The 13759-nt window shown below is 50.2% G+C and overlaps 1 protein-coding gene across 1 annotated transcript in view; it reads left to right on the plus strand.

The window, feature by feature from the left end:
- The first annotated feature begins 10028 nt into the window (after positions 1–10028).
- LMTK2 (lemur tyrosine kinase 2) overlaps positions 10029–13759 on the plus strand; it is a 71256-nt gene continuing 67525 nt past the window's right edge. Inside the window, exon 1 of the mRNA XM_068969152.1 lies at positions 10029–10142. Within this exon, the coding sequence (XP_068825253.1) occupies positions 10029–10142 (114 nt within the window). The remainder of the gene's footprint in view (positions 10143–13759) is intronic.

The following is a 13759-nucleotide window of genomic DNA, read 5'->3' on the forward strand; positions in this document are numbered from 1 at the left end:
ACACCCAGATTTGAATGAAGACACGACAAATACAATTTCGTCTCCGCAGTTCTATACCTTGCTCAGAAACAACGTAGCAGGGCCAGATCGAAAAGCTCCCACCACCACCAGACAATAGCAACCTCGAGTCAGATGCGAACAGAATACAGGGAACGTGGCCAACCACCCCATCAGAAACAAAACACTCCACTGCCTTCAGCCGAGTCAATTATCTCTCTAAAAAAGGGCTTTTTTTTTTTTTTTTTAACACCTCGCAGCAGGCAGCAGATTTGGAGAGTTGGGTGAGGATAACAGGTCATAATCAAGCGAGCGGAGCCCAAGGTGTACCATAAAGCACGGACTGGCTCGGCCAGGAGCAGCGGCACCCTCGCGCCTCGAACACAAATGTTTAGAGAAGGATATTATTGTCCCCGGGTCACCTGGAAGATCTTCCACGAGAGAAAGCCAGTTTTAAAAATTCTTCACGATTCTCTACTCGGGAGGCGATGCTGGCGACCAGATCTCTGTCGTTCCTGCCTGGATGTCGCTGAGTCGAGTCTGTGAAAATCCCTCGGCTTAAAAACAAAAATAAACACACACAGAAAGCAAAGCTTTGCCTTTTCCCCTAAGAAATACTTCAGGCTCATTACAGAAAAGCAAGAACGTACCAAAAAAAGAGAGAAAGAAATGAATAGATTAATAAATAGAGGTAGGCAGAAAAAAATGGAGACGCATCCATAGTTCTGCACTTAGAGATAACCAGGTTAGTACCCTAGTGGTTTGGTGACTTCCTCCCAGTCCTTATGAACATGAGTGATTTGCATATGAATATGAATATGGGACTACACTGCCTCCTCTGACTTAATATGGCAACACGGCATTTCCCCTCATTAATGCGGTCACTCCAGTCCGATCACTTCTACCTGATCCCTCTTCTTGTGTTTTAAGGCCTTCTGGCCTCTGGCCAGGCTCAGCCTCCTGCTTTGCACTTCCCTTTCTCATGTGGCCTCACTGCGATTGTGATTTTCTGGTTGTTGTGCCTCCCCGTTCGCGTCTCTGCGCTCAGGGCTGGTACAAGGCCGTGAGACCCTTCTGGGTACTGAACGGCCAGCACTGTTGGGCCCTGGTTCCCTGGCCAGGCCTCTCATCAGCCAGGGCAACCTCTGGGGACAGTCCCGCTCCCCGCCTCCTTCAGCTCTCTCACCAGCCTGGATATAAATGGCTCAGGAGGCCTCGCGTCTTTTCCATGAGATGCTTTCTTTTTATTACTCATTTGCTCCCTTTGGCTGTGCTGGGTCTTCGTCATTGCCCGGGCTTTTCTCCAGTTGCGGGGAGCTGGGGCTCCCCTCTGCTTTCACAGGCTTCTCAGTTCAGTAGCTTCTGTCGTTGCAGAACCCGGGCTCTTAAGGCGAAAGGGCTTCAGGAGTTGGCACCTGAGCTCAGGGGTTGCGGTTCCCGGGCTCTAGAGCGCAGGTTCAATAGTTGTGGCACACAGGCTTAGCTGCTGCGAGGCATGTGGCATCTTCCCGGGTCAGGGATCGAACCCATGTCTTCTGCATTGTCGGGCAGATGATTCCTTGCCGCTGAGCCACCAGGGAAGTCCTTGAAATGCTTTCTTGAAGGGTAAAGGAGTTCGCGCTTGGTTTTCAGCCTGGGAATCGTTAGCTTACATGGCTCCCATTCCTTATCCATCTTGATAAGAAGAAAGTTCCTGGTGCTTGTTCTCAAAGGAGTCTGGGGTGTGGCCGAGCACGACCCACATAAACGCAGCACCCGCAGAGGAGGACAAAGGCCGGTTCCAGGGGTGCCCGGAGGTGTCCACACACCCACGCCCAGCATTCCCGGGAGCCAGAAATCTCCGCCTCCAGCTGAAGGGCTGCTGGAGGTGGTTTGTCTTCTCAGGTCCTAGGACAGACCTGCTGTCGGTCCCCGACCCTGGGACCCCCTCTGCCCTGTCCTTCCTGCCGCCAGCCGCTCTAGACTGAGACGAGCCTTACCTGTCCACTGGCAGTAGCCTTGCTATCCCTGAGGAAAGGTGAACAGCTGGGACAAGGCCATTTTCCCCCAAGAAGAGACCAGGGAGTGAGGAGGGAGACTGTAGTCCTGCACCCGAGTGAAGTTCATGGAGGAAGTTCAGTCTCCCCGTGAGCCCTTCCTGCTGCTGATCAAAAGCCGCTTGAGAACTCCCCTGGTGCTCCAGGGGGTAAGAATCCGCCTTCCAATGCAGGGAAGACGGGTTTGGTCCCTGGTTGGGAGACTAAGATCCCACGTGCTGTGAGGCAACTACTGCCCTCAACTAGAGAAGCCTGAGCTGCAACCAAGACCCAGAAGAGCCAGAAACAAACAGCTCCGCCCCCCAAATCATCCCACAGTCTCTTCATCCTCGGGGAAAACTAAAATGCCCCACTTCCCGCACCTGCAAACTGGGCACGGCTCCAGCCCCAGAGGGCCCTTCTAGGATGCAGTGAAGTAATGCACAGGACGTGTCTGTGTGTCTCCCGGGACACAGCTCATGACGGAGCAGCCTCCGCGGTGTCTGGTTTGTCTGTCCCTGGAATCGGAGAGAGGGACACACTCTCACCCTCGCGGGAGAGCCGTGGTTCATGGTTACAACCCGGTGCGCAAGGAGCAGCAAAAAGGCCGTTTTCCAATCAAGCCTGGCAATTTAAAAAATGGCCACAGCTCCCTGTGCTAGAAAGTGATAAATTCATTGAGCATCAGAGAAGGAACCACACCTGTCGGAGGATGTTGGAACCACCCTAAACAGCCTCAGGCACAAGCAGGTGGGGCACGGGGAGGTACAGGAAGTGACTTGGGCCCCGGCAGCTGGGGTGGAGCGCAGGGCACCACTCGTGATCTGAGGCTTCCTGCTGGGCGAGGAGTCCCAAAGAGCCCGCAGGATCAGGCATCAGCTGCAAACAGCGGCCTGTGGTTTATCTAGGTGACTGAGCCCCATTTCTGACCAGTTTGGTTCTGGAAGAGCTGATTCCTTACTTGTCGCTGTCTTTGGGGTCCCATCAAGGCTTTGTTTCCCCAGCCTTAGAGGTCAGACAAAAAAAATAAAGAAAGTTCTCCTTCCATTGCCCCCTCTCTGGAACAGCCCGGGCACCTCAGATGGGACTGGGTGGTATTGCTGGAAACTAGGAGTCCCTCTGCCTCGAAGTTTCCACGCCTTGCCTCGTGAAATCCCCTTCTGGCCCAGTGCCAAAGAAGGATGATGTTCACCAGCTGATGGGTCCGGGCGAGATCCCACCCGACCTGCCCAACCACCTGGGGCTCATGTGCCAGCCTTGCCCTGGTGAAACTCCCCTGCACAGGCTGGCCTGGCAGGGCTGATGGGGGTGGTCACCCCTGTACGTCACGCTGAGCCAGACAGGGCCTCCCGAAGCAGCCTAACCCTCCTCGTTCTAGAACACTAACTCCCAACAGCAGAGGCCTTGTCTTCGTGTTCATTCTGGTGCCTGGAGCCCGGCCCAAGGCGTCACAGCCACCTCCTACGTTTGTTGACATCACCAGTGAGCGGATGGGTGAGGAGCAGAGCGCACGCCCTGCCCGGGAGAAGCCCTCAGTCCACAGACGCTGGGGGAGGGACCTGAAGAGGCGTGTGGAGGGCAGACGCAAGTTGCATCAGCAGCAAGAAGGAAGGGCCTTCTAGGTGGAGGGAACACCTCCTAGGCGAGAGGCTCCACGTGAGTAGAATAGAGGCAGGAAGGGCTGCCGGCCGTCCAGTGGGAGGCCTTGGGTGGACAGGCGCAGCTGATACTCTTAGGAAGAGTGACGCATCTTCCCTTTGCCTGGGAAGATGACGCCGCGGGAGGTGGATGGGGGCAGAAGGGAGGGGTGCAGAGGGACGTGGTGACCCGGCGGGCGGTGGTGGTCAGATGAGAGCGCAGTGGAGGTGACAGAGATGCAGGGTGTGTGCTCGCTCAGTTGCATCCGACTCTTTGCAACCCTGTGGACTGTAGCCCACCAGGCTCCTCTCTCCATGGGATTCTCCAGGCAAGAATATTGGAGCAACTAGCCATTTCCTACTCCAGGGGATCGTCTCGATCCAGGGATTGAACCTGCATTTCTCGTGTCTCCTGCGTTGACTGGTGGATTCTTGGCCATTGTGCCACCTGGGAAGCCCAGATAGAAGCAGAAGGCATCACAGTAAAACCCTGTATCTAGCCGATTTTCCGGAGAAGCGTCCGGGGGGTGGGGGTGGTTGCCCATCCAGCCCTGCCTCTAGCTTAGCCTGCAGGCTCTGAGGTGGTACATCGGCTGGACACTTGGGCGTCAGCCCACCTGGGTCCTGACACGCCACAAACCCACAGCTACTCAACAGTGGTGGCCGGAGATCCGCTGGTGATGGGAGCGTTCCAGCAGTGAGGATGCAGCCAATAACTCAACAGAGAGGGGTCCCCAGCGCAAGGACCAACGGTAGCTGACGCTTAATGAATTCCTGAGGGTCTGATCCAAGAGCAGTCCCGTGGCGCTGGCTGGACCCACAAGGAGGAGCCGCCAGGGATCCTGGCAGAAGCTCGCAGAAGTAGTGGAGACTTGGTTTCAAGGATCCTCTGATGATGCTCTGAGAGGATACACAGGGCCAAGAAGTGGCAGGAGAGCAGTGGACAGCCACAAAAGAGCTGGGCTTGGTCCCGGGACACAAGCAGCCACCAAAGGGGCCGGGCAGGAGGGGAGCGTGAGTCTGGATGACGCAGCTGCTGACAGTACCCTGGACCTGGAACCATACTCTGTGTCCTGGCCGCTGGGGCCCCAGAGGGCACGCCTGCTCCCTAGACCTCATGGTGGCATGTGACCTCCCGACTGCCAAGGTTCCTATCAGTTGCTTTCTCAATACGGGGTAGGAATTAGCTGCTGGGCAGGCCAAAGAGAAAAGAAACCCAAGCGTTCATTGCTGGAGGAGCTTCTGTCTCGCAATGGACAGATTTACTTTATTGAACAACTACTGCCTGCAGGGTACTATTTATTTCCCCCACCCCCTACCTCAGCCCCCACCAGAAAGCAGCCCCTAAGAGGGCCTGGGGAGCGCACGTAGGGCAATTTGGCCCACAGTCCTATTCACAAAAGGTCTTCAGTATATGCTTTTGACGTTACTCAGTTTTTTAAAAAAATATATTTATTTATTTGGCTGCATCGGGTTTTCATGGTGGTGTGCATGATTTTTTTTAGTTGCAGCACGTGGGATCTTTGATCTTCGTTGTGCCAGGCAGAATATTTAGTTGTGGCATGTGGGATCTAGTTCCCTGACTGGGAATCGAACCCCGGGGCCCCTGTGTTGGAAATGTGGAGTGTTAGCCTTGGACCACCAGGGAAGTCCCTGACATTATTCAGTTTTCATTTTGAAACTCAGCAAGGACTCTGGAGCCAGGCTGCCTGAGTTTGGATCCTACCTCTGCCACTTACTAGCTGTGTGACCGTCACTGAAGTACTTAACCCCTGTTTCTCAGTTTCCTCGTCTGTAAAAAGAGCTTACAGTAGATTACACTAGTCACAAAAAGCCACATATTGAATGATGCCATTTATAGGAAACGCCCAGAGTAAGTAAATCCATAGGGACGAAGGGCCTCCCAGATGGCTCAGTGGTGAAGAATCTGCCTGCCAATGCAGGAGACACAGGAGGCATTTATCTCTGGGTTGGGAAGATCCCCTGGAGGAGGAAATGGCAACCCACTCCAGTATTCTGGCCTGGAAAATCCCATGGACAGAGGAGTCTGGAGGGCTACAGTCCACGGGGTCGCCAAGAGTCAGACACGACTGAGCAGGCATGCTCGGCTCGGCACAGTCTAATGTGGTAGGTCGGGTTGGGAGCTCTGCTGCATGGAGTCATTCAGAGACTCAGGGTCCATCCATCTAATGTCTCCGTCATTCTCTGGTGCCTAGGAGTCCTCTTGTGGGTCCACTTCAGCCAGCCAGATTCTGAGCAGCCAGATATACAGACAAAAAGTAGATGGGTGGTTTTTGAGGACTAGGAGGAGGGACGCAATGGGCAGTGGCAGCAAAAGCGTACAGAGTTTCTTTTAGGGATGATGAAAATATCCTAAAATTAGATAAAGTTTAAAGAGTTATTACTTACACAATGCTTAGAGCAGCGCCTGACACACAGAAAGTGATTCATAAGTCACTGTTAGGTAAAACTCACTTCCATAAGAAGGCATTCACCCTGTTGAGCTTGGGGAAAATATTTATAACGCGATTTTAAAGTGGTATCCCCTTCCTGAACCTCACTGTCTGTTGAGTAGTTTTTATAAATCCTGTAACTTATCTTGTGGATAGCATTATTCATTCATTCATTTTACCAGATTGGTGCCCTTCCCCTCCTCCATAAATGGGTGGTGACTCTAAGCTCTGAATGGCCACCACTTCCAGTGAGCTGTCCTTGACTCAGCTGTAGACAAAGAATCTAAAAGGCAACAAAAGGTGAGAATGTCACACAAAGGCATTTAGGAGGAGAGTTGGGGATGAGGTGTGTGGCCTTTGTTTCAGTGGTAGAGGACTAGGAAGAGGTGATTTCCAAGCTGTGTGGTCTCTTTATTTGCTCAGAGCTGAATTAAAGTAATGCAACCGCAGAAAGGATTCAGGTCAGGAAGGGGCAGTCATAGGGACCTTATGGAGGGTGCCCTATGGCAAGACCAATAACAAGTGGTTCTCTAGGGGGAAAAGAGCTCTGATTGGTACTGTTTGCCAATTTCCATGGTGTAAATACTCAAGCTACAGGCATGATAGCATAGGAGTCAGAGTTGGCAAGAAGTGGGCAATAATTCAGTGTTATAGAGCATTTCTGTTGTATAGCTATGATAGATGTAAACAACCCCGAAGCATAGATAACAGTAAATGTAGTAACATAATTGACTTTTTAGTATTTGTAACCTTTGCTTTTAATAACAACTTTGACATATAATTCACAAACCACAAAATTCACTCCTTTAAAATGGATTTTAGTATATTCACAGAGTTGTGCAACGATCACCATTCTTTAATTTTTTAGAATATTTCAAACAGCCCCCAAAGAAACCCCATACCTATTAGCAGTCAATCCTCATTTCTTGCCTTGGCCTTAGGCAGTCACACACCTAATTTCTATCTCTGTGGATCTGCTTAACCTGAATACCTTATAAAAATGGAATCATAAAATATATGAACATTTGTGGCTGGCTCTTTTCTCTAAGCGCACGTTTTCAAGGTTCCTCTATGTTGTAACATGTATCAGCACTCCACTCCTTTTTATTGCTGTATAATATTCCACTTCAAGGATATAACATTTTGTCAATTCATTCAGCTGATGGACATTTGTGTAGTTTCCATCTTTTAGTTATTATAAATAATGCTGCTGTGAATGTCAGTGGACAAGGTTTGATGTGGACATATGTCTTCATTTATAGTAGGGATATATCTAGGAGGAGATTTGTTGGGTCATGTGGTGACTGTATGGTTAATATTTTGAGGAACTGTCAGATTATTTCCCGAATCGGCTGTGCCATTTTATATTCCCATCAACAAAGAACAGGGGTTCAATTCCTAAACATTCTCCCCAACACTTATGATTTTCTGTCTTTTTGTATACCACTGACAGGACCCTTATGGATACCACTGCCAGAACCCTCTGGATTCACCCATTCGATCCAGCTCAGCCCTGCAAACATTTGGGGTACCTGCTGAATGCCAGATCCCCAGAGATGCACGTTTCTCCAGTACTAAACAAAATCTATATCCCCGTGAATCCAGCCCTCAGCCTGAGCTTGCCGGCAGGACAGACAACGGCTGTGTCGTCATTCAAGTGGTGGCTTGGCTTAAAAGAAACACTGGAAAGAACTGAGCGCAGGGGAGAACAGCCTTAGGAATACTGAAGACATGGCTCCTCGCTTTAGGGATCCAATCCCGAGTTGTTCCATAGGCTGTTTCGTGACTCCTGCTGCTGCTGCTGCTAAGTCGCTTCAGTCGTGTCCGACTCTGTGCGACCCCATAGACGGCAGCCCACCAGGCTCCCCCGTCCCTGGGATTCTCCAGGCAAGAACACTGGAGTGGGTTGCCATTTGTGACTCCTAGAGGAAATTGAACAAAGCAAACAGGTTCTCATTTGCTTTGTAAATTCTCTAACTGGAAGTCTTCAAGACTTCAAGAGAAGTACTGGGCAAAGGTGTGAGCAGTGAGGTAGTTTGTTGGGTAAAGGTTTCCATTAGACACCGTCCAAGGAATGTGTACCTTAACCCCTCTTCTGTGAAGTGGAAAGGAAACACGTTTTCTAAAAACCTTTTGGGCCACTTGAATAATAACGAGGCCTGCTTTGGGATTGTGATCTGATGTGCTGTGGTTGGAGCGCACTTTAATTATGATTAACAACCACGAGGATTATGAGGCAGGGCTTTGGCTGAGCCAGCACTGCTGTGAACACATCCAGGGACTCCTCCCCGGGCACAGCGTGAGCATTCCCCGGCTCCCTGAAATTCGAAGTGCGGAGCTTCCTGATCCCAGTAGAAAGTAGAAGCACAACAGGTGACTGTCTCGTTTCTCGACCTTTGCCTTCCTTTCCTTTTGCACATAGAGATCAGCAGACAGCCATGGATACTTTAACCCAGCACTTCCACATTCCAGCTATTTGTTTACTTAGGTGTTTATTGTCTTGCCTTATATGTCCAACAAATATTCCCTGGACATGGTCTGTGTGTCCTCAAGGGATCAGCACCGCAGAGAGCTGGCATTCAAGATGGACTTGAGGCGTCTGGAGAACTGGGGAGGCCCCCCTGCAGCCAGTTGGTAGCGCCCCATCTGATAAGATTTAAGTCAGTCCCTCTCATGTACACACTGGACTATGAGTGCGTTCTTTGGAAAAGCCCAGCATTTTCCCAGCTCCCAAGCTTCTGCTCATTATTACTTCTACCTGGAAAATTATTCTTCTGTCGCCTTTCTGCAGTAGAATGGTCTCTCCTCACCTGCTGGCTGGGCCTTGTCTCTTGGTGGGGAGAGGCGGGCATCCAGGCCAGGCCGTACTCCTGTAGAGAATGCCTCCTGGAGCCAGGCCTCCCACCGGTGCCAGGCACCGGCCGCTGACACGTGCACTGTTCCTGTCCTCGGGGAGCTCACAGTCACAGGAACAATACAGCCTGGCAGCCGGGATAGCAGTGGGGCCAGGGCCACGGCAGGGCACTAGGAGATGACAGTCATTTCTCCTGGGGTTGGGAGAGGCCTCCTTAGATGACTGTATTCTTCAGGAGAGTCTCCACCAGGGAAAGGGAGCGTGCCAGGTGGCAGAGAAAGGACAGGAAGGGCACTCTTGTCAAGGGGAACAGCTTGAGCTCAGGAGCTGAATTAGCGGGTGCGAGGGGAGACAGTGTTCTATTCTTGTCGAACTGAAATAAAAAATTCCATAGTTCCTCCGTGGCTGAATAGGTCAACCTAAGAAGAGTCTAAAACGCCTATTACAAGTAAAAAAGGCTGAAGACAAAAGGGGCCTATTTTTACACGTTTTTAAAATACTGATAAAAAAATTCAGGACGGATTCTGGATGCTTTTCATTGTCTTCTTATACTTACCTTTAAAAAAAAATTTTTTTTTAAAAAAAATAATTGCTGGCATCACCTGCTGCCCATGCACGTCTGTGTCTGCAGGGGGCGCACCGGCGGCCACCGTCCCTCCGCCAGGGCGGTGGGCGGGGCCTCCAGGGCCAGTGTGGAACTGACGACTGGCGGGACGGGCTGTCTATCACGGCGTCCCGCCCCCCCGCCCTACGCCACATGACGCAGCCCATCATGGCGGTGGGAGCGCGGCCGCCGGGGCCCGCGGCTCCGCAGAGCGGCTGCCGTTGCTGCTGCTGAGAGGCGGCGGCGCGGGCAGGCGGACGGGCGGGAAGGATGGTGTTTCCGAGGTCGGAGCGGTGGGTGCGGACCAGGAGCCGGGCTGAGGTGTGGCTGAAGCGACGCGTGCCCGAGAGCACCCGGCGCGGGTGCCGCTGAGGCGGCGAAGGGAGGCAGGACCGACCGAGGGACAGACCGACGGATAGGAGGGAGGGCGACCCGAGAGCCGGCCCCCGGGGCCGCGCGGCGGGCGAGATGCCGGGGCCGCCGCCGCCGCCGCCGCCGCTGCTGCTGCTGCTGCTGCTGCTGCTCCTGGCCGTGGGCCGCGCCGGGGCCGCTCCACTTCCGCAAACAGGTGCAGGTGAGCGGGCCCGGGGCGGGGAGCGGCGGCGGGGGGCGGCCGGGGAGGAGTCGGCGGGCTCGGCCCGGCCTCGGCGCCGGGGAAGCGGAGGGCCTGCCCGGGGCGGGAGGCCCGGCGGAGCCCGTGCTGAGGCGAGGTTCTGCCGCAGGGGCGTGAGCTGGGGGCGGGCTGCCTCTCCAGGGCCGAAGCGGGGGCGAGGCGCTGCGGATGGCGCTCCGGCGGAGGCTGCTGGCCGGGCGGCAGCCCCCAACCCCTCCCCGGGGTAGGCTGCGGTCCCGGCTCTGGACCTGTTGCCCGAGGGTCCTCAGCCTACATCGCTTCCCGCAGTTCAGCTTCCTTCCCCAGATGCCACCTGCCTCCTGTGCTTTTTTCCCCCCTCACAGCTTGTAATAAGAACCGTGTCTTAGCCCTAATCGTACTTTTAAATACAAATGAGTTTGGGGAGCTTCGCAGAGTTTCCTTCGCTCCCTGCAACTCTTTCCGAAGTTGTCAATTGATTTCAAAACGCTGTGCTTTTTATTCGAGTTGGATCTCTGGGGATGAGAAGGAAGCAGCTCTATAAATATCTTTATTTTAGGAAGCCAGTGATTAGAGTAGCAGCCTTTGAATAACTATTGACAAAATGGCCCAGGGGGTGATTGAAGTTTCTATTTTAGCTATGTCAGTGTGTGATTTTCTTTTTATTTTTCTCCCATCGTTTTCGTTTGTGGTTTATTTTCCCCGATAAAACTTCAGTCCAGGAACGCACCTCAAGTTGGATAATTTTTTTTTTTTTTAAGGAAAAAAATAATCTAGGCTAATTTGTTGTTATCTGCTGCTGCCGATCTTTGAATTGAGAGGAGACTGAAATTTCACAGAATCATGGAATTTTAGAGATGGAAGAGTCCTTAAAGAAAATTTAGTCCAATTTTTATCGTTTTGCACTTGAAGATAGTGAGGCTCTGGGGGTCCAATGACCTACCCAAGGTGACACAGCTAAATTGTAGGTGGAGCCACAAGTAAAACCCAGGTCTTAGATTCCCCTAGTTGTGTGCTTTTTCTCCTTTACCATATCAAGTCTCTTAGCTGTTTAGAATACTCTTGAGGTCAAGAGTTATTTTAGAATGATGTTAATTGGGTACAGAAAGTGGAAGGTACTGTCTCTAGAAAAGACATATTTTTCAAGCACCTCTACAATGGAAGCTAAATATAATTGTTTACAGAGACACACCAGGTTATGTCATTGAGTGCCCTTTAGTGGAGTATTAACTGTTACCATTGTAACATACAGTGTATCACTAAATTTCAGACACTGCCTTAAATCAGATATTTGTGAGGTGAGCGCTGTTTTCTGATCTGATAGATAAGAAGAGCGAGCATTATGAGGAGTGTGTAGGCAGCCCGGGTAAGAGTCCCAGAAAGTACCTGGGAAGCTATAAAAGGCTATAGGGAGGAGTGTCGATGTTGATATGGAGAGAGATTCATGGTGAAATGGAAAATCAGCTGCAGAGTAGGATAGTGGATAAAGAATATGGATGCAGAAGGGATTCAGGAAGTGTCCAGATGACTTTGCAGTTCATCGAACTTTTACATATTTTGGAAAACATTCTGTGTAGGAACCTTTGGAAGTGTGTCTGCCTATAAATCTCTTAACATGTATTTTATTCCCTTCTTTTAAAATTTTATGGAGGTATGAGTAAAAAAATTGATGTTTTTGTTGGAGTGAGACAGAGCAATCGGGAAAATTAACCTGTAAGTAGAAATATCAAATCTTGGCATTAAATAAAACATAAAGAGCTGTTTGGTGACATATACCAGCTCTTGTAGATTTTCCCTTCGTGTTCGTTGCTTGGAGGGTCTTATGGTGAGACTTGCGGCATATGGTGACAAGTACCTGCCAGGGTTAAATTCTTGGGAAGGATGCACAGTCTCACATAGATCTGGCAGTTTGTATTTCCGTTCAAAAGAGATTTTTAATACTGGTAATGGAGATGGATTCTTGACCAAGAGGTATTAGATCAAGAGAAATAAAGAAACCTTTGAGCTAGTCCTGGTAAGTGAGCTCGATGATCAAGAAAGAAGAAGCCCTCTGGAACATACATGGGAGATTTAAACATTGAAAACAGTAACTCTTAAAGCTTTTGATTAACTGGGGGCCTGTACTCCTTCCGCAGGGAAGTCTGGCCACTTTCAGATTCCGAGTAGATCCATTGTGTTGGGTCTTTTCCCCCTTGGGTCTTAATGCTGCTTAAAGTTCTAACTAGTTAATAGTGTTTTGGAGAAAGCATGGCGTATCAACAATAGGTTGGAAAAAATACTTGCAATTTAGCCTTTGCCATGGGGAAATGAGATGGTTAACTAAAATTTGGCTTTTAAATTGAAGTTCGTTTATCCAAAGATTTCTTTGTCATCCAAAATCGTTTCTAGATTCTGAAGTTGAAAAAAGATCATTTACCCATCAATCATGGTGAGCTTTGTGAATATGCAGATTGCCTTTGCCATCAGGCATGAAGGCATTTCTTGGTTGAATTTCGGTGGTGGATCTCTTTATCACTTACGTCCCTTATGTCCTCCCTAGGGTGGGGCCTCCTTTTCTGAGAATCTGTGTTTCTGCAAGGACTGGTCCTCACTTAGGAAGCTTGCGTAAAGAGAAGAAGTCCACTGTTATTTACACACGCACACACACACACACACACACACACTCTCTTCAGTTGGGGGGGGGCTCCTTTTCTGAGAATCTGTATTTCTGCAAGAGCTGGTCCTCACTTAGGAAGCTTGCGTAAAGAGAAGTCCACTGTTATTTACACACACACACACTTCAGTTGGGGGGGGGCTCCTTTTCTGAGAATCTGTATTTCTGCAAGAGCTGGTCCTCACTTAGGGAGCTTACGTAAAGAGAGGAAGTCCACTGTTTTTTACACATGCACTTCAGTTACCAAACTAAGATGACAGTTAAGTCATTCCTACCTTTCTTCTCTTGGAAAATACTTAGGTGCCTTTTGCAAGACTCTCTGAATTCACATCATAAAGAAAGATCGGGTACACGTGAGGCATTCCTTCGAGTCCACCGCTCGTTATTAATATCAGGATCGTGGTGAGACTGGGAAACCCACTTGCATGTTCTGTGGCATGTTAGGTCGCAGAACACAGAGGAAGCTTTCAGCAGCTCCTGATCCAGGACTTCATGGAAGTCTGTGAACCCGGTGGGACTCAGCTACTGATTAAACAGTAGCTTGTGAAACCTGGGCTTTTATTTTAGATTAAGCTTGTATCTTGAAAAAGATTTCTGAAGTAAAGGAAGTGCTCTTTAAAGTGTGATTTTCTGTTTAACAGCTTCTGAGAAATAAAAATTATTTTCAACGGGTTTTTCGTGCAGATTCTTGTCAGTCTATGTGACTGTGAGGCTTGAGATCTGATTTAGGCTGGAAACACTGTTAATTGCTTTCAATTCGTGATACTTTGGGGTTAAATAAGTATTCTTATTTGCCTAGTAATAGGAAATAGGGCCAGCAACTTTGTAGCATCAGCATTGAAGTTATCAAATCTCTGCAGTTTTGCTGTTGCTGCAGTTCTCTTGAAATTTAGAGAGTCCTTGAGCCCTCTGTGTCTCCTGTGGGCATAGAGATAGCAGCTGTATATCTAATAA

The sequence above is a fragment of the Capricornis sumatraensis genome, chromosome 3 (assembly GCF_032405125.1).
Source record: "Capricornis sumatraensis isolate serow.1 chromosome 3, serow.2, whole genome shotgun sequence".
In the NCBI taxonomy this organism is placed as follows: Eukaryota; Metazoa; Chordata; class Mammalia; order Artiodactyla; family Bovidae; genus Capricornis; species Capricornis sumatraensis.